General features: G+C 38.5%; 1 protein-coding gene and 2 non-coding genes across 3 annotated transcripts; 2 read left to right on the plus strand and 1 right to left on the minus strand.

The window, feature by feature from the left end:
- Positions 1–530: 530 nt before the first annotated feature.
- LOC103468349 (prostaglandin E2 receptor EP1 subtype-like) lies at positions 531–9,090 on the minus strand. The gene is made up of 3 exons (XM_008415371.2): positions 8,791–9,090; positions 5,235–6,109; positions 531–3,464 (listed from the first exon to the last, which is right to left on the minus strand). The coding sequence occupies exons 2-3, from the start codon at positions 6,060–6,062 to the stop codon at positions 3,183–3,185; spliced, it is 1,110 nt and encodes a 369-aa protein (XP_008413593.1). The 5' UTR covers positions 6,063–6,109; positions 8,791–9,090; the 3' UTR covers positions 531–3,182.
- A 9,828-nt stretch (positions 9,091–18,918) lies between these two features.
- On the plus strand, positions 18,919–18,992 carry trnan-guu (transfer RNA asparagine (anticodon GUU)). The gene has a single exon. It is a non-coding gene; the product is annotated as a tRNA-Asn (tRNA).
- A 263-nt stretch (positions 18,993–19,255) lies between these two features.
- On the plus strand, positions 19,256–19,330 carry trnan-guu (transfer RNA asparagine (anticodon GUU)). Its single transcript has one exon. It is a non-coding gene; the product is annotated as a tRNA-Asn (tRNA).
- The last annotated feature ends 843 nt before the right edge of the window (positions 19,331–20,173 follow it).

A 20,173-nucleotide genomic window follows, 5' to 3' on the forward strand; every position in this document is an offset into this window, starting at 1 on the left:
TTTACCCCGCCCACTTCCAAAAGGCAGAAGCTGCAGAAAGATGAAATGTTCCCTGGAAACCACGCGTTTCTTTGTAAAAAGAAAATACTAAAAAGATATGTTTTTTTTTATTAAATTAGAGCTATGTAATTTCATTTCAATAGTTACTGCTGCTGCGATAAACTAAGTTAATAAAGAATGAGAACATTTCTCTAATAAACATTAAATAAAACATCTGCAATGTCTACAATGTGAAAGAGATATATGTGGAAATAAATTTTATGTCGTGTATGGTTTCTTTCATTATATATTTTGTTTTATTCTGGGGAGATGTCATTTGCCTAAGTTTTGGGTTTCAATGTGTCAAAATATGGAAAATGGCGTATTTTTACAGTTTTCCATATTTTGGGTGTAGATTTTAAAAAATGATTGTTATAAAAAATATATATTCTCACTTTTACAAAGGAAATATTTAATGATTAAAACAAGGTTTGCTTCCCGTTTCTAGAAACAACATTCCATTCTTTAGAACTCAGAAGGTGACACAAGAATAGAAGAAATCAGTTTTAATAAACAGTTTTACATTCTTTTTTTTTTTAAACATCACATTCAGTCAGCTTCACTTCACCGCCCCAGACTTATGGGGAAAGCAGATGCACAGTACTTACATTCACTACATTCCTGTCATAGGACTACACGGGCTACACACATCCTAATTTTCACATCTTCATGCTGAGGTAAAAGTCTGTCCTTTTACTCTCATGTGAACACTGAGACAAGTTGCTGACTTTTACAGAGTTGGACAAACAAACCGCTATTTACACTGAGATGTTCTCTCTAAGACTTTTGGAAGTCTTATTTCAAAAACAAATATGAATATATTAAAGTTCAGACAAAATGGTTTCTATTTACAGTTATACTTAAACATTTTTACATCCTTTAAAAAAATGGTATGTTCTCAGTTGAGAATGAGAAACAAACTTACAGACAATAGAGTACAAGTATTTTTATGTGTGAATATACATCACCCCTCACATCCTAAAAAGCGCTACATAAATTTGATTTATTATTACTATTTATGGTAAAGATGTGTTAAATCCTTAAATTCTTAGAGTCTTTGAAAGAGAAACAGGCCCACAGCATTACAGAGCCTCTACCGTATCCTCCACCGATTTGTGTAGCCTCTAGCAGTTGCTATGGAGACTCTGCTGTTTGCTGCAGTTCTTTAGCACTGAGTTTTGGAGATTTCTTTCACCTATTTTTGTGGTGGGATTAAAATAATCTGCCTCTGCTCCACATCATGCATAAACGCTTCTGTTTTATTTGAGTTAGGGGAACCATTAACTGTGAAATCTGTGATTTTGTGGAAAATAATTATTACAGAATTTTCCTCTTAAACGTCATAAATATGCTGCTTCTTTTTTTTTTTTTCTTTTTTTTTTTCAATTTTCCAGTAAATAGATTCAGTATTAAGTGTTTATTCCCTTTCTCTGAACAGAAAAGGTTTAATTCCCGGATTTCTCTGGCTTTCCAAATCTCTCTTCAAGTTTTTCCCTTCTTCAGCATTAGCAACTTGTTAAAACATTCATCTTCAATTTAGCTTTCAATGCTTACGTCCATTGTCTTTAAAGGTGATCAACATGCTCTTCAGATTTTTTCCAAGTAGGATTTCCAAACATTTCGCTGCTACAAGCCAGACCTAATGACTCTTCCGAACGTGAAAAAACATCTTTGGCTAAGCGAGTTTAAGCTAAGATTCTTAGCTCAGTTTTAAAAAACAGGCCAGAAAAATTCTAAGACTACAGTCACAATTTGCGGATAGTTTTACACACACACACATATACACACACGYGCTGCTGGGCTTTTTTGTTACCTCAAATGCTGTTTCTATGCTGTTGGGACAGTGTTGTTTACGTGCTAATAGCTAATACTAGCTAGGTTCAGCGCAGACAGTTTGCCCAAATAAATGGTCATAAGCTTGTTATGAACATACAATATTTTACACAGTGTTCTATACCAAACATGAATATTTGTAAATTATTGTTTCTGCCCAAAAAAAATCATATTGGACATTATTAGGTTTTTGTTTTAACTCCCCTTATCTATGCTTAGCTTTTCTCTGGTACTTTGGCTTCCTCCTACCATTTAAAAACATGCATTGTGTGTGTGGGTGCATTGCTGTTTGTCTTGCTCAGCTCCATGTTGCTTTATTACAGGGTGGTTACCTTCCCAGGTGGTATCTTGCCTCTTGCTCATTGACCCCTGGAAAAACTAGTCCACCCACCTGTTCAACCCCAAAATTAAACTTTTCCTGACTCTTGGTTATGCTTTCTTTTATTCCTTCTTTAAAACTTCAGCTTGTTCACTTTAACCCCTTTTTTTTTTTTGAGTGGAAAACCAAACAACCCAAGCCGGTTGAATTAAATCAATCCACTTTGGACCTGGGATTATGTTAAAGAAAATTGGGCTGTTTTAGCAGTTTTTACCTCATATGTAGACGTAATTTTTTTATTGTTCTACCTGTTGCTCATTGAGACTAAAAATAAGTGCTGGTTTGGTTTAATATGTCCACAAAACATATTTCTAAATGTTTTCTCACTATTTCATAGATCAATCTCTATAAACCCACCGTGAGCAGGATCATTGCTCGTGAGTTACAAAACAGCCATTGTGAGAGATGTCTTGGTGACATCGCTTTCTGTTTCTGGAAAGGATCTTCATTAGCTAACCACTTATAGGTAGTATTATCAACCATCGGGATTTTTTTCTTCTCCGTCTGAGCTAATGGAAGTACCAACTTTGGTGGTCTTGTCTTCAAATCTTTAGAAATCTTCTTTGCTTGTTGAATACTGTACTTCGGCACATTGCATCAAGAAGATCGGTCTTTCCTGTTTACGAGCACAAGAAACTCAGTCACAACTCGAAGTTTAGATCACGGAAACCATCTGGTGTTAATCTGAAAGCATACCAAATGAACATCAAAAGTTTCCAGACTTTTAAGCCCCTCTGTATTTGTGCTTTCAGGAAGGAGAGACTGCCATTGCACTGTAATAAACCAGTAGCAGTTTTCATTCAGTCCTCTTTTTTGTGTGGTATATATGCTCATACATAGAAAACCTAAGTATTTTAGCCATTTTTTGGTCTTCTTTGCACACAAAGAAACTACGAGAGGCAGACTTTACGACTGTTTCATTAGTCTCCTGTTAAGTCTTTTTCACCGGTATACTGTCCGGCTTCTGAAGGGAGCTAACATCCCAGCGGACGGAGCGGAAGGTGCTCCCCCTGAAGCTGGCCTGCTTTTTGGTTATGCGGTAGATTTTTCGGAGGATGGCCCGTCTCAGCAAGATGTAGACCCAGGGGTCCAAGATTTGATTAAAGGTGGCCATTCTGACGCCAGTCATCATGAGTTTGCTGTAAGTGCAGGTGAGTTCCTCGCCCAGGGAGAGCTTGGTATAAGAACGTGCAGCTGACATCAACGAAAAGACCTTAAGACAGAAAAAAGAGCCAGTGATGAGTAATTCTGTGTTTTTGCATCTGTTTACCTGTTGACACTCAATCTCTTAAAATAACTCACAAGGTTCTTCTCTAAAATCACCCAAACTCACTTCAGAGGTTGAACCGTAAAACAATGTGAGTTTCTTTACTATATTTTTTTGTAAAACTGAATTTTATTACAAGAAAATCAACCCTCCCGAAAACAAGCTTTCACCTCATCATGCGTGTGATGACATCATATAAGGTACAAGGCAACAAAGAATTTACTTTTAGGCATTTTACTTAGTTTTTTTTCCTTGTGTAATTTATTTGTTTTATTCAAATTTGTCCTTTGAATGTGTTAACTTTTATTTTGGCAGCTCATTTCAAGGTTCTTCACGAATCTTTGGCAACAATAAAACACACACAAAAGCTGTTTGGAGTAGTAATTTCTAGAACTTACACTTTTGATTCTGTCAAAAGTCACAATTTTCACTATGGACGCACAATATATCCATGTTGAATATATTGGAACTAACATCGGTATCGGCTGATAACAGTCATTTTTTAACAATCAGTTTGGGTCCAATAAATAAATTTGGGCCAACATAAACAACTGAAATGTATTTCTGTCCTGTTGTCATTTGTTTCTGGAGGTGGAGGGGAGGAAGTTGATCATGTTTATATCGGATATCAGCCCAAATTTTCATGTTGGTGCTTCCCAATTTGTATTATAAAACCAATATAAAAATCTGAGCCGATATCGATATCCGATAGCCAATATTTACCATTGTTTTATATTTCTCTACCCTGTTGACAAAGTAAAATGGCCACCCTGCTGACAATGCTTCTTAGCTTTCCCACAATCCTACACTGCATCAATATTACGTGATCAAACAACTAGCCTAGCCTTCACATAATGAATCACAAACGGCAACAAGATAGATATAAATGCCAGTTGTTAATATTGGCCAAGTTTTACCTATTGAACTGATACAACAACGTTATCAGCCTAACTGTTTATATCCTGACTTGTTATCAGATTTTACTGAAGAACAGTTTGGACTGACACTAACACACTTTTTTTCTGCTTCTTTCTCTTTTTGGGTTTTATTTATTAAAAAAAACAACAACATAGAAATAAAATGGTGGTTCCTAAAAAATTATAAAAAATTCTTGTAGCAGATATTTACCAAAAATTATAACAGGTCATTGTAAAACACTAATCTATACAATGTTCATGTTATAAAACCCTGATTGTCATTAGCTTGGGAAAATATAACGTTATTGATTACATTTGATTGCATTTCCTCTTTACATGTGAAACTGGGTGGTTTATGTATATTTTCTATTTTAAACCAATCATTTTTGTTTTCCTGTTTTAGAAATATCTAACTTCATATAGAGAAATTTTATGTTTAAATTATGATGTTTGATTTAATGTTAGATAAAACATAAAGTCTCATTTGAGTACTATAAACACATCTGAAATAGTGATAGATTTCTACGATAAGGAAAACACTTTTATAGGTAAAATTTTGCATTTAAAATTCTACTTTTGGGAAATTTAAATTAGCATTTTATTTTCCCAAGTTTTTAAAATCCTTTTCGCATTTGATTAAAATAAAGAAATATTTAAAGAATAAACATAAAGTTCAATCCAGAAATTGAACAGCATTTTTCAGGAACGACAATTTTGTTTTCAATTCTATGTTAATAATGACTAACTTATCAATGGTTTGACTTGATTCATTTGAGCTTCCATTCCGTTTGAGACTCACCAGCAGAGGGCTCCAGCAGATGCAGGAGGTGACCATGATGCCAACCAGCTGGACCACCATCTCTGTGTCATGAGACCTAGCAGAGAACCTCTGGGAACAGGAATTCTTCTTTAGCCGCGCTCTAATGAGCGTCATCCCACTGATGGTGTTGCAGATGAAGGCCAGCACAAGAGAGCTCAAAGCCAATCCAGAGAACAGCATCACGAAGGTCAGATCTTTGGCATTTGTGTCCATCACCTTAATAAAGCACCAAGTACCCGGGTACTGGTAAGTGTAGTCCCCTAGTTGGAAAACGGGCAGCAGGGCCACGCATAGAGCCAGGAACCAGATCATAGACAGGGCTATTTTGGTCCGTGCTGTTGTCACCAGCCGGGCGTGCAGCAGAGGCTTGGTGACGCCGAGGCATCGCTCAGCAGCCATCGCACAGCCCAGGAAGAGCGGGCACAGCCCGAAGAACACCAGGCACCCTCCCAGAAACTGACAAGGGCTGTCTGGGTCTCTCGGACCGTCCAGGGACGTCAGATTGGCCGTTGAGTATCTCCTCAGCACCAGTCCCCCGGAGACCACGTGTCCCGTGAGGTCCGTGACCACGAGGGAGCTGGCAAACAGCAGGAATGTCGCCTTGGACCGCCGCCGGAAGCGGGTGTAGGCCTTGATGAGAATGATGAGGGCCACCACGTTGAATAGGATGCCCAGAGTCATCGTGAGGCTCGCAATGATGGGGTTCGAAGGAACGCTGTTATACGGGCAGTCCACTTCGGGTGCCATGGTGCTGCTGTTGATGTTGGAGTTGAATCCTGAAGAGTTGGAGTCCGGTTTAATCTCCATGACAGCTGGGTTCCGGGTTTCATGTGGTTCCTTTAGGTGAAGCAACACTGACATGGGAGAAAGATAAAGCGTTAGCGTGATAAGAGTCATTGGATGTTGTACAGTATCAAGGCAAGACTTCCTTGTTTTTGTCTACACAGATTGGATTAATCTGCACCCAGAGGAAGGTAGAGTTGCCAAAAATTGTATTCAAGTAAGAATGGCAATACTTCAGCCTATTTTTACTCAAGTAAAAGTAAAAAGTACTTATACAAGACACTGCAAGAGTAAAAATGTATTTGGAAAAAAGGTAACTAAATTACTGAATAACTGATCGGAACATCAATCGTTTAATATTTTAAAATTACTCCTATAGGTGTATAAGATAGTAAATATTTGGCAAAAATTGCCAAAATATGCCAAATATTAAAATTCTTTGCCATATTTCTTATATGGCAAAAATATAGTTATGTGGAAATGTGCTAAACCAAAAAGGATATAATTCATAAAAATACCTGAATTATAAATGATCAAACTCAGGCTAAAGAAATATTTTTCAAAATCAACTTCTTTCAATATACATTTTTAAGAAAAACTGCAGGTTTAAATAAACTTTATTCAGTGTTACTGAAACTGGGTAAAGTTCCCAAAATTTGTCTGAAGTGATACTTCATAATAAAGTTACTCAAGTAAAAGTACAGCATAGTAAAAATACTCTTAAAATTTACTCCAGCATTGCAACTAAGTAAATGTAGCTATGACCCAACTCTGTCTGCGCCCCTCTGTTAAAGCTACTACCCTGTACTGTAATCTATTTTCAATAACAAATGTTCATTAACAACAAAACCCAACAGAGAGATAAAGTATTGATTTCCAATGCAGGGTGTCACAAAATACAAAGCTTTTCAAAAACTTACTGAAGAAACTCTGCTGCCGGTGGGCTTGTGGTCAATGACATCACTAGAGGCACAAGAACTGAGCTGATCTACATTCAATAGCAAACGCTGCAGTGGACAAGTGGGTTTTCACAGATTTCGACACCGATTCTGAAGCATTAGAGTTTGAGTTTGCTATGCTCCCGCAGAGTGAACTCAAACTTTCACTAAACCGCTTCCCAGCTTTTTATTGTTGGCAAATTTCCCTGAAAGTCAGGCAGCGTTCCCACCTATTACTTAATGTTTGCTGCATCTGTGCTAAGTACAAGAAAACATATTCAAAACAGGAATATGATCTGAAAGTCTGTGAGAAAAGAGGGAAAATATGGAGCTAAACTGGGGCCATAAAGTTTATTAAACTTGTTTTGAACGTGAAAAGAAAAACATTTGAAACTGAAAAAATGTTCTAAAGCTGAAGAAAAGATTTGAAAGTTAAAACTTATTTTCAAGCTGAAAAAAAATAAACTGAGGGAAAAAGAGGATTTGAAAACAAAACAAAATTTATTTTATGAAGTTGGAGAAAAAAGTTTAGAAACTGAAAAACAAATTTGAAACTGGACAAAAAGTTGAAACTGAAAAGTAATTTTTAACTTATTTCAGCTGAATATTTTTTCCAGTTTCAAATCATCTTTTTAGTTTCAAAATATAATTGAAGAAAAAAAAAACTTTATGGTCACAATTTAGCTCCATAGAAATCAAAAATCATACAAATGTATGTACTCGAAAGAACTTTTATGATTTATCTTGTGCCTTATGTGATGCATAAGGCACAAGATAAACCTGTGGAAACCTGTTTTTGGGAGTGTAGGGTTTTATCTTAATTAAATTGATTTTACAGAGCAAATAGCTTTAATCCCTCAGTAAAACCTCGACCTTCCAGTCTTTTGAAACACAAGCCACATTGAAGTTAAAAGACAGAAAATGTCGACCATCAGGACGGATAGGACACACGTCCAGAGGCGAAAATATCACCAACTACAACCCCACCCTCTTCATTGCCACCTGCACTTAAAGCTTTCCAGCATTTTTGTTTTCTTCACAGAAAAACTAAAACAGTTCTCTCTCTCTCTCTCCTTTTTGGCCCTAAGACCTGTCGATGGTATCACAAACCTTCAAAACCTCGAAGGTTTTGAAGGTTATCACCTTCAAAACCTTCAAGGTTTTGATAAACATTTGTTTTTTTGTCTTAAAACTTTTTTGTCTTAAAAAAACAAATGTCTTGTTTTTTTTTAAGACAAACAAGACATTTGTCTTTAAAAAAAAAAACTAAAAGTAAGTTGTTTTCGGAGCACTGTGCGAGTTTTTTTTTTTCTTCATAAGGAGGGAATCCTGAACAAGTCCCGACAGCTATGCTGCTGAGCACAAAGCACACATTCCATTAAAATGCAGCAACGAACTGCAGAGACAGGAGTACAGCAATAAATTAAAATTCAGTCCACAATGTCAAGCAAATTATATTTCTATTCATTTTTTGCAAGAGCAATTTCAAATTTTTTCTCAATAGAATTCAATATTACAACTTCTTTCTTTAATGTTTCATTAGAATATATTTTTTAATATTGCTGTAACACTCGTAAGACGCWTTCTCGTGACATCCATCCATCCATACATTTTCTTTACACCCTTGTCACTTAGTGGGGTCGGGAGCATTCTCGTGACATATTTAAATTAAATACCTTGCGTTAAAAAATTAACAAACGGGATAAAAGCGGTAAAACTCAATTTTCTTTGGGAACATTAGCATTAAATACAGTTTTTTTTTCTTAAAAGGAGAAAAAAAAAAACCCATAAACTTGAGTAGTTATTTCACCTACCATGTAAAAATAAAATCCATGGAGATGGACTACTGATGGGGAGTTTGACAAGTCCGTTGAAATGACCAAAACTAGCGCCGCTGCTCTCTCAGGAACTCAGTGAATCCAGGTTTTCCAGAGATGTCCCGGAGTGAAACAAACCGTTTACCTGAAGCGTCTCCTCGTTAGGCGGCAGAAATCCCTCTCCGCTGGACACGCAGCTTACCCGGATGCACCGCACGAGCGTGTTTGGTGTTCGTGTGGAGCTGACCGGCCTTTTTATACTCCGCAGCTGCAGTGCGCTCCCATCGCCTGTGGGTGTCTCCGTCACTGAAAAGCCCCCAATTCTCCCCCCCCCCCAGGCCAGGCAGACACTTTGTGAGTTATGTGGATCAAACAGCCAGGTAGGGAGACGAATGAATCCTTAAAGTCCATCTAACTCTAACTTCACCTCTCTGATAATTATACACAAACCTCTTTAGCTATAAACCCTTAATGCTGAGAAGAAATTTAGCTTTAGGGCTATGAGTAGCTTATTTTATAAAGGCTACAATTTTTACGAAGCGATGCACAAATTGTGTAAAGACATGAAACAGTGAGGGGGGTGTGCTGTGAATCTTTGGCTTTTACGTTTTTGTACGTCATATAAATCTAACATGTGTCTTGGTTTGCCACATAAATTAGTTTTGGTCTGATTGTGGTTGTTTTTTTTTTTTTTTGCTGATGTCAACAATTAATTGAATTCATGTTCTTGTTCTAAAAATAAAAAGAACATTATCATGACCCATACAAAGGCTGAGTCACAGATCAGCCAGACTGCATTCCGTCAACAATCGTCATTAATCAGTAACCGTTAGAGCCAGATGCACAAGGCACAACCACAGACTACAAAGGAATCAATGATTTTATTCTATTATTTTACACAAGAAAACCAGCTGGGACGTACGGTATGCAGTTGTGTTTGATAACACCAAATAAAATCCAGCCCAATGAATCACCTTCAAAAGTCATGAAAATCTTGAATTGCTTTAGGCTTTGACGCGAAATCGTTTAATTTCTGATAGTTTTGTGCCCCACTGTTCCACCGCTTAGTTTTGTGTTTTATTGAGTTTCATATCTTTCACTATTCTACTTTCTTCTTTCAATTGAAGACAGTATTATCTATGGGCAATCTGTACTTCAATCTAGCAATAAATGCACTTTACGCATTTGCTATTGTACATCTTTAATGCATTTTTCATTTATTGCTTTATTATGTTTGTTTTTTTTTCCTTGTTTTTCATTTTGTGACGGCCATGCTGCTGGCCTYTCATGCCCTTGTGTGTAATGTGTGTTAAAATTCAAAATCTGTATATAAATCAGGCTAAAACAAAAAAAGTAATGAAAATATCAGTAAAATACAACTGTACTGTGGGTTCAGATGTAGGGAAGAAAAGTAGCCTCATGAGAATATGCCTATTTTTTTTTTTGGTTTTTTTAGACATACAACACTGACTTTTTATCCTGTGCAATTAAATGTGAATTTTGTTTAAAAAAAAAAAATTCACCAGCAAAAAATGTGTTATGACCAGCTAGTGACCCAAGCCAAAGCAATCAGCACTGCACTGCAAAAACACACAATCTTACCACATATTTTTGGTTTAGATTTTAGTTAGTACACTTAAATTAAGACAAAGCTAACTTACAAGTAACTAGTTATATGAGCTTGTTTAAAGTCAATAATTCCTGTTGGTGAAAAGTTCTAGAGATTAGATTTCTACAGATTATAAAATATCTTGCTGTAAGTGAATTAATCTACCAGTGGAACCAGTTTGTTTTCATCAATATGTTCACTTGAAACATCTTGATGAAGAGCTAATTGTAGCTCAGTTTTTCCTATTTCAAGTGTATTTGCACCATAAACTAGACCAAAAATACCTGGTAAGATTTTCTCTTTTTGCAGTGTCGATTGATTCCTTCTTCATGGCATCAAATTTAGCTTAAAAAGTGGTGCTGTTTTCTTTTTGTTGTTGTTGTTGTTTTGTTTAACAAGACCCAGCGTTGCCTCAGAACAAACGCTGCCTGCCGTCCTGGACCCAGCAGCCTTGAGCAGTTCTGCGGTCAGCGTCCAGATGTGAACCAGCTCTGTTCTCCCTCCACTACAAACACCTCTCCGCCTGGTGTAACCTGGAGACGCAGCTGCGATCGCAAATGATTTCATGTTCCCCCCCATATAGTCAGGAATTTTCCAGTCCTCTCTCTGCTCCTTCCACGAACGCAACAGTCGAACAATAATGGTTCAAATATGTAACAGGAAATGGATTTGGGAGATATGAAAAAAATAAAAAATAAAATAAAAAGCAAGGATGAAATGATTCAAACAGAATCATCCCACATGCCTCCAGAAAGGTGAAATCCCCTGCGCCGTTGAGAAGGAAGTCTTACTATTCTGTCAGCTGACATCAAAACAGTGTGAGGAATCTGCTGCTAAATGATAGCTTTGAGATACACAAGACTCTTTGTTTAAACACACCCAGTTGGAGAGCTAAACCACGGATTGGTGTGTGTGAAGGTCAGGGGATTTCAACAACAACAACAACAAAAGTATGTATAAACCAAAGCATGGAGTTTTGCTTTCGCCTGTTTTCATATGAAGCCGGTCTGAACGAGTTAGGCGCAGCAGGTGCAAGTTGGAGCAAATATGGAAGATGGCGTCTGATTCAGCTCCACCTGCCCCCCATCAGGGCAGCCTGGGAGAAAACCTGGAGCAGAGCGGGTGGTGTGCTGATAAAACCGGCCATTAGGATGGAGACAGGAACTCCTCCTCTGAAAAGAGCMGATTATTTGCGAGTGTACGTGAATAAACTTCATCAGGACTTGCATAACAATGTTTTTCGAATGTCTGCGACAACAAATGGGCTTGTTTTGTTTTTCTTTTTTTTTCTTTTATCAGAGAAATCTCCTTTTAAGGGTTTCTATGTCAATGACTATGGGGTTACTCTGAAGCAACTGGTAACTTTTTACATTTTTATATTGAATGTTTTCTTAATCGCTCGCTAATAAAATGCAAAAATAGTAAGCAAATCCCCCCCCCCCCCCCCCCCCCCCCCAAAAAAAAGGGGGTAGCGGGAACCAAATAAAACATGATTTGGAGGTCTTTTTTTTTTTTTCTTCGTCAGGGTGTGTGCCATTTTCTTCCTGTGTGAACAGGAAGACAGAAAACCACCGAGCGTGTTACCATGTGTGGCAGACAGTTGGAGATGTCAGGTTTTTGGATTTTCAATTTTCGGTACAAATTTGCTCAACGGTGCTGTGGCGAAGAAATTCCCCCCTTAGAGAGTTCCTCTGTTCTTGGTTTTTTGACCACGAGGCAAATTCTTATACAAGGCAAATAGAAGCAGAGTACAAATGCAGAAGACCGTTTTCAAATAAGGATTTAATTTATTAAACTAGAAGTCAATTTCACCAACCTGGCCTGATGTGAAAAGTATTTGCCACGGAAGTCTGACAACAGGAAGCAAGTTAAAAGAGCTACAACACGATGCCCTGAGTTAAGGAAACTTAAGGTCGAATGGGAAGCAAATTCATTGACATTTATCAGTCTGAAGAGTCGTTTCAAAGGCATTGGGACTCCAGCTTGGGTTGAAGTTAAGTTTGGTTTGGAGAGCCCACAACGGACAAAAGTGGGACTACATTTTTCTTTTCCAACAATCAAAACTTACCGTGTGTGTATTTAATGACAAAATTCTAAATGAAAATTTTGTCAAAAAGTTTAGGTAATCCCAATCAGAGCTAACATTAGGGAACAAAAACAACCTCCAAAGCTATGCAGACATATTACATCATGAAGGGACAGGATAATGGTTTTAGATTTTTTATTTTTTTCAGCTTTCGTTTGGACACTCCTACTCCTACTTGCCTCATCCTGTCCCTCTTCTACGACTCCACGACCTCAACTAACACCGTGTTTGTCTGCTACTTAAGCAGCGATGATAAACTTATTCCCAGTTTTAGAACACAAATGAAAATGAACTTAAGAAAAGTACACAGGAAGTGACTGACTGACTTTATTTGTTGTTTTTTCTTGGATAGTTTTGATATTCAGATATGATCTTTTTATTTTTATTTTTATTTTGAACAGACTTTCTCCTAAAATGTTTCCTTTTTGCAATAAAGAAATGTGACGGTCACTGATTTGAACTGATCAGGCAGGTTAATCATTGATGCGTGTACAGTGTAACGACAGGCTGCATTTAATGTTCTGAGTCCTGAACACACCCAAAAAACCCAAACACACTCTATGCAAAGTCTGCATATAGAGGCATGGAGGCAGTGCTTGCTAACCTGCTGTAGTCATTCTGCTTGGTCCTGTGTTATCATGACATTGTTTCCTCCACCATGGAAAAAATCTGCTAAATTGCTGCATTTTGCTAAATTCTGAACTAACCTTTTAGGGTTTTTTCCCCCCCTAACTTTTTCAGCCTCCTTTCTGCTTTCTTTAAGGAATGTTGGTTAATTTAACCAGCTCCTCTTTATTGCTTGTTTTTTCAAATCACGATGAGCTGATTCTCCCTTTATCTCCCTTTAGCGTGCAGAATAAAGAACTGCCAAGACAGCCTCGATTTTCTTTTGATCGTCTTGATCGTCAGCGTGAACCTGAGTTTCCTCAACTGGCTGACCATTGTTCCCAGTTTGGCCTGCTTTGACGACTCATCGCTGGACCTGTAGCTCCGTGGCTCCAGAGATCCATGAGAAGAAGGCAACCAACCGGACAAGCCCCCAAACTCACAAAAGGTGAGAATAAAACTGATGCGCTTTTTCTTTTTTGGGTAAATAAAATTTTTTTTTTTTAAATGCATTTTGACCACCAGCTCCTTTGACTTGGAACCGACCGGCCTATCGGGAAACCTCCCTAACCTGGACTCCGGTGAACCACTGTGAGAGCCATCATGCACAAATGAAAAATTCCCTTGAAACTTAACCCAAGAGGACATCAACGAGGTCAGAAAAGAACCCAGAACAACATCCACAGCTCTTCAAGCCTCAGTTAAGGTCAGAGTTCATTATTTGACAAAAAGAAAGAGAGGCTGGGCAAAAATGGCCTCCGTGGGAGAGCTCCAAAGCAAACAAAGAGCACTGGTTTTTAAAAAGAATGCAAGGCCTGTCTCACATTTGCAAAAAAACAACATCTTGATGACTGACAAGAGAATTGGGAAAACATTTTGTAGACTAGAGAGGAAAGAACTACAGCTGTTTAGAAGGTGTGTATCCTCTCACATCTGGCCTGAAACTAACAGAGTGGTGCACAAAATGGGGGCAATTCCTCCTGCATGACTCACCAATGAACTGTTGAGGTAACTTTACCAGGTCATCACCACTCCTGGAAAAATTCAACATCGCTCTGTTCAAGTTCAAGTTTATTTTTATTTTATTTTTTGCATATTAATGAACATTTACATATAAATATGTGACCAGGTGGTGAGCTTCCATCCCTAATCCCATTGATGAGTTGATGTTAAAGCACATAAATAAAGTGATTAAAAACACTCCATAAAATAACACTATGGAATAAGAAATGCATAAAACAACCTTTTTAATAACATTAGCCTCTGGTGTTTCCATGAGCCTGGTAAAAATCTAAGGGATAAACAAAGATTTGGGCTTTGAGAAGAAACCACACAACATCCTGTAGGATGGTTTTTTTTTTCTTCCTTTCTTTCTTTTACTGTATTTCTTCTCGCTGTGTGTCCATAAAAACGTCAGCGCTCCCAGCTGGACGTAAGAGTCCAGATCGGCTGCTCTTGGTTTACAGAAGCCATTCTCTGCATACCTGCCAGAAACACAACCGCAGGAGAGACAGAGAGAGAGAGAAAAATGACTGAGAACCTCATAATTATCACATTTCTAGGGCAGATATTTTTTTGTGTAAATATTATGCATGTCATGCTCCTCTGGTTTCATAAAACAATGATTGCCCGGAGGCGTTTGTATAAAATAACGGGGGCGGCTTGCGAAACGTTTATGACTTGAAATGCTCCAAAAAAAAAATCGAGGATTCGGGAATTAAAACTTCCTGAACCCTTCTATCCCGCTCTGCTACGTGGCTGTGGGGGTCAGCAGGAGAGAATTTCCAAGGAACCCTTTCCTTTTTTTTTTTTTTTTAAGCAGTGCTTATCGGGCCAAAAGGTGTTTCTGCTGACCTGGAGTCTATTTGTCCTCATCAGGGGCCTCCTTCGCATTCTGCCCTTTTTAGGGCTCATCCGTAGAAAACCAAAACAAACAGACGCCCTCAYGGTTTTTGTGGCTTGTATTAGGTTTCTTGTTTTCAGTCCAAAGTGTCTCATGATTTTATCAGATGAGCTGTATGCAGGCCACAGAGAGGCATGCAGGGTTCCCATGAGCGTCTCCCACACGGCGCTTTAACAGCTCTTCAGATCCGTATCCAAAAACGTTCCTGGAACGTGAGGCCGAGGTGCCAGTCACACGTTCGTAAATGCTGATGGATATTTTTCAAAAAGGCAAAASTAAAGAGATGGTAACTGAAGATGAGCTGATTCAGAGCCTTACAAAAATTATTGTAACCCTAATATTTTTTAAGTCAGGTTTAATAGGAYATTTCAGCAGCAAAGTGCTTTATCATAAAAACATTGTAGTCACCAATTATGAAGTGAYATCATCAAACTAATACACATCAGATGTAATGATGATTGTTCCACTTGCTGCTATTCAGAGGAAACTGAACAGGTGAGCTTTTAGCCTGGATTTAAAGGAAGTCGATACTTTGGCAGCTTTGCAGTTTTCTAGAAGTTTTTCTAAAAGAATCTAATCTAGAAGATCCAGAAGCTCCRAGCTTCCGAGCTTCTGTTCTCAGAGGAGAACAGAAGCTGAACTCTCTGTTTGGTTCGCATTGCATTGAATTCTATGTAGGATTATCAGAGTGTTGGGATCTGAATAAGTATGCAGATCTTTTATTTGGAATTATCACACCGATCCATCACGTCTAATACCAGATATATTGAATTTTCTGCTTGTAACGTGACAAGGTTCAAGCGGTGTGAATGCTTTTGCAAGACACCGGCAGATGTTYGTAATACGAAAGACGCACGAGYGGCTCCCGCTAACTCRCCCACAGAGAGCCGTGTGTTAAAGGGTAACGGAGAAGGCCARAGGATGAGGGGAAGCTYGAACCCTGAGGAGGAATACAAAAACAAAACGGCCTCCAGCGTGTGGAGACGCATCAAAGCACTGAAAGACTACAAAGACAGAACCCCACAGTCAGCAATAACACTGCTCATGTTGTTTCTTACAACATGAGCCAGGTGAGAGACTTAGACAGCAGAAGGGCACATAAATATCATTTCCAAGAATTTTAAGCRGTCTGGTCTCGGATTAGCTTTSCTAGCAAGAAGAGAGAGAGGAGAGGAGAGCTTCCTTCACTTACAAAATACACCCAGAGCCGGCCCAAGGCATTATGGGGGTTAAGATGTTGCTCAGGGCCTCCACAACACCAGGGGGCCCCATAGAGCATCAAGCTAGCATGATTAAAAACATTTATATGTGTTTAAAATAAMATTGAATAAGACAAACTAAGGGCTATTACACACAAGAAAAAACATTTTTCTATATTATTTTATAGGTGACCCCTCCCGACCCCACTGAGGGACAAGGGTGTAAGAAAATGGATGGATGGATGGATTTTATAGGTGGTAAACAAATAATAGATTAATCTCTCTGCTGTTTGTTGCTGCCGCTGTTGCTGAAATACAAGATATAAAACTTGTTAACTTGTTTACTGTAAATTTAGTGTTTATCAGCTAATGTTAGTTTCAAGTAAATGAAATAATATGCAACTGAATATTTCCCCAATTTATTTTATTTTTTTAGTTCACCACTCCTGTAAGGTTAAAGTAGCAATAATAACACTAGCATGATGTAAGCTAAGTACAAGTTATGCTAGTGATAGTAGGTAAGTTACACACATAGAGTAGGTTAGGAATGAAAAAGCATCTGGTGTTGATGGGTTGGTATGGGGGGAAGGGGCTATCAAATGAAAATCTTCTCTGGGCCCCAAAAGGACTTTCGCCGGCCCTGGACACATCGCTATCTACCCTTCAAACCCAGTTAATGAAGAGAGCTTAATGTTTATCAAACAAAAAGAAACTGAATATAACATCTGGTCAACTGGGACCTGTCCTCCTTTCTTCTATAGCGGTGACCTTGTGGAGTGATTTTCCACAACTTAAGTACCTGAGATTCAACAAAACAAAGGAGCTCTTGTGATCGCTCAACATCGTACATATTGAAGAAAGCTCAAGTGAGAACCTTTCTGCATGAGAAAACCCAAACAGACCAACATTTCCTGCAGAGGCTCCTCAAGAATTCACAGAATGTCCAGAAAAATGTAAGACAGATTAGGAGAGGCCGGATCCCACCCTGGACACAGGCTTTCTGTCCCTGTCCTGCAAGAGAAGGACGCTGTTTCAACGACAGCAGAAGGAAAACATAGTTTATTATGGTGCTTGATAAGTCTTCCAGTGTTTCTTTGGTTAAAATGTTGTTTGTGGGGACAGGTGATAAGAGAGCAGGCTTCTTGGGGCGGCATTTAGCTGCTGGGGCGGCGACTGAATGACATGAGAACTTTGTGAGACGAGGCAGGAGAAAGAAACTTAAATGAAGACCTGAGGGAAAGGTCTTCACTTTTTTGGGCAATTTAATCTGACATTCAGTACATACGGAGTCCTATTTCCGCCACAGTGATGAGGAAAATAAACATAACTGTATGTTTATTTTGAGACAGTATTATAGTAATGACACAGCCAATTCAAGCTTCCTTAAAAACCCGAATTTTAATTAATTGAATGACACGTTTCCCTCGAATAATAACTTGTATGCAGCCATAATCATTCTGAAACTATCACATAGAAAAAACTGAAATGTGTTGTTGGATGGGATGCGTCTACATTTTGAGGTAAAAGAGCGAAATCCGAGTTGCAAAGATTATCTGATTCATATTGATCTCATTAAATCCCCCACTCAGCCACAGCTCACACAAACAGTCTTTGACGCACAATTACTTCACATACAGTATCCATTTAATTTTTTTTCTTCTTCTTCTTCGTTTTTCTGCTGATGTTATTCAAAGTGATTTTTTTTTTTTTTAGCTTATAGAGCTTTTTCAGAGCGTGTACAGCCACACTGAAACTAACCAGAGTTTGGGTTTGTTTATATGAAGACAAAAAAAAACAAAAAAACTTTGCTTTATAAAGTGTTAGGTGACTCAGAGTTCTGCTCCCACACAAATATTTAAAAATTATACAGTGACAGGTGACTGTGTTGAAATATTATAGGCACTCTTTTATATTTAGCTCGTTTTTGTTAGTTTTTTATTCTGATCTAGCAACTCTTGCAGATGACGCAGATTCCAAAAAGTCCTTTAAAGTAAGTTTCTCATCAACTCACTAAAACCCCCAGTTTGATTCAATGAAAGATTTGAAACTAGGGCAGAAGTTCACCTCCTATCAGGACAATGACACTAAGCATGCAGCCATAGCTAAAATGAAATGATTTAGATCAATACATAATTTTGAGCTATAACGACCTAGTCAAAGCCCAGCCTTTAAAGGGGCAGTATTATGTATTTTCCAGCCACATATTGTCATTTTATAGCACATTTAAGTCACTATGTTACCTTCAGTTGTTATGAAGATGGTGTATATGTCAAATGAGATTTAGAAGAAATTTACCTTCACAATTTAATGAATTGAATTTGGGCCTCTGTTTCTTTAAGAAACTCTTTCTCCTTTTGAAACTCCACCTTCAGGAAGTCGTCACAACATGGCTCCTCTAATTAACCCTTTAACAACGTTTTTCCAGCGTTGCACAGAGAAGCACCTCTTATTACGAGCTCAGCAGGTGCACAGTTCCACCAGGTGTTTGCTAATTGCTGCTGGTTGGTCTGAAGTAGCTGAGCTGCTTCAGACTGAAGCTAGTCTGAAGCACGTACAAACTTGCTTCAGTACGTGATGGAGGCATGAAAACATCTTTGACCAAAGGAAACTTTTGGATTGTTCGATTTTTGACCTTTGACCTGTGGTAAGAACACTATGGAAAACCAGGATTTTTGGCGAGAGACGTGGCACTTGTGCGAGCAGCAATATTCAGCAATGCATCGTCTCTGTGGCGCAATCGGGTAGCGCGTTCGGCTGTTAACTGAAAGGTTGGTGGTTCGAGCCCACCCAGGGACGTGCGTCTCCATTCTAGAAAAGGCAACAGATCTCCTGAGGTTGACTAGCACTGATTGTGCTACAATGGACAACATACTAAATTCTTGGCAGCTGCTTTTGATAAGACTTGCTTCAGTACATGATGGAGGCATGAAAAACATGTTGACAGAAGGAAACTTTCGGATTGCTTGATCTTTTGGCTTGTGGTAAGAACAGTATGGAAAGCTAGGATGTTTGTTGAGAGACGTGGCGCTTGTGTGAACCGCAATATTCAGCAGTGTATCGTCTCTGTGGTGCAATCGGTTAGCGTGTTCGGCTGTTAACCGAAAGGTTGGTGGTTCGAGCCCACCCAGGTGTCTTGCACTGCTGAACAGTTGCCACGGGATATTAGACRATTTCTCAAACATGAATGAAAGAATCCAAGTATGTTTTTCATTATAACATGATGCAAATCTCAAAAAAAGTTGATTTTACATAATAGTGTGCCTTTAAATCCAATTGAAAATTTGCGACAAAACATTGTTCATTTATTTTGTAAAGAAGTGCTCTGCAAATTCGATCTCTGGATGTGAAGAGCTGGTAGAAACTGCACATGTTTTTCCTTCAATTTTACAGACATGCCGTTCTTTGAGACGCACTACGATTCATGGTTGTAATGTAAAGCTGAGGTTCTCAGAGTGGAAATACAATAAGAAATGCAGCAGTGTTTTGCAAAAAGCAAACATTTGGATGTTAAAGATGTTAGGTAGGTGTGTGAAGCTATGACAGTCCAGCTGAATGACTATGTTGACGTTTTAGTCCGAGCCATGGTTTCCATTACTCTCACTTTAAGACGTCGTCTTCGGGCTCCGCTTGGTGTTTTCCTATTTTCTCCCGCTGTTTGACCATAAAAACAAACCCACTTGTTTGAGGTCAGGCCCAACAGCGCAGCGTGGAGGATCTGGCACGGGCAGAAACACGCGCTCTTTTATCTGCACCATAACAAACCGGCTTACAAGGACCACGGCTTGCCGAGTTCTGCACTGTCAGCAAATCACACTAAACGCTGTGGACACTTCAAATCAAGGTGGGTGGTGTAAAAAAAAAGAATAAGACACAGATGTCACACTACTTTTTGCACAAATTTTACTTATGCAACCATTTCGTCGTCTCTGAAATTCAAACAACAAAATCTGGTCTGTATTTGCAAAAGACTAAACACG

This window comes from Poecilia reticulata, linkage group LG8, assembly GCF_000633615.1.
Source record: "Poecilia reticulata strain Guanapo linkage group LG8, Guppy_female_1.0+MT, whole genome shotgun sequence".
In the NCBI taxonomy this organism is placed as follows: domain Eukaryota; kingdom Metazoa; phylum Chordata; class Actinopteri; order Cyprinodontiformes; family Poeciliidae; genus Poecilia; species Poecilia reticulata.

Coding starts and splice junctions, on each gene's coding strand:
- LOC103468349 (XM_008415371.2), bottom strand. CDS start 6,062: ATGGAGATTAAACCGGACTCCAACTCTTCAGGATTCAACTCCAACATC. Junction 3,465..5,234: donor TCTGCTGGAGCCCTCTGCTG/GTGAGTCTCAAA, acceptor TTCTGTCTTAAG/GTCTTTTCGTTGATGTCAGC.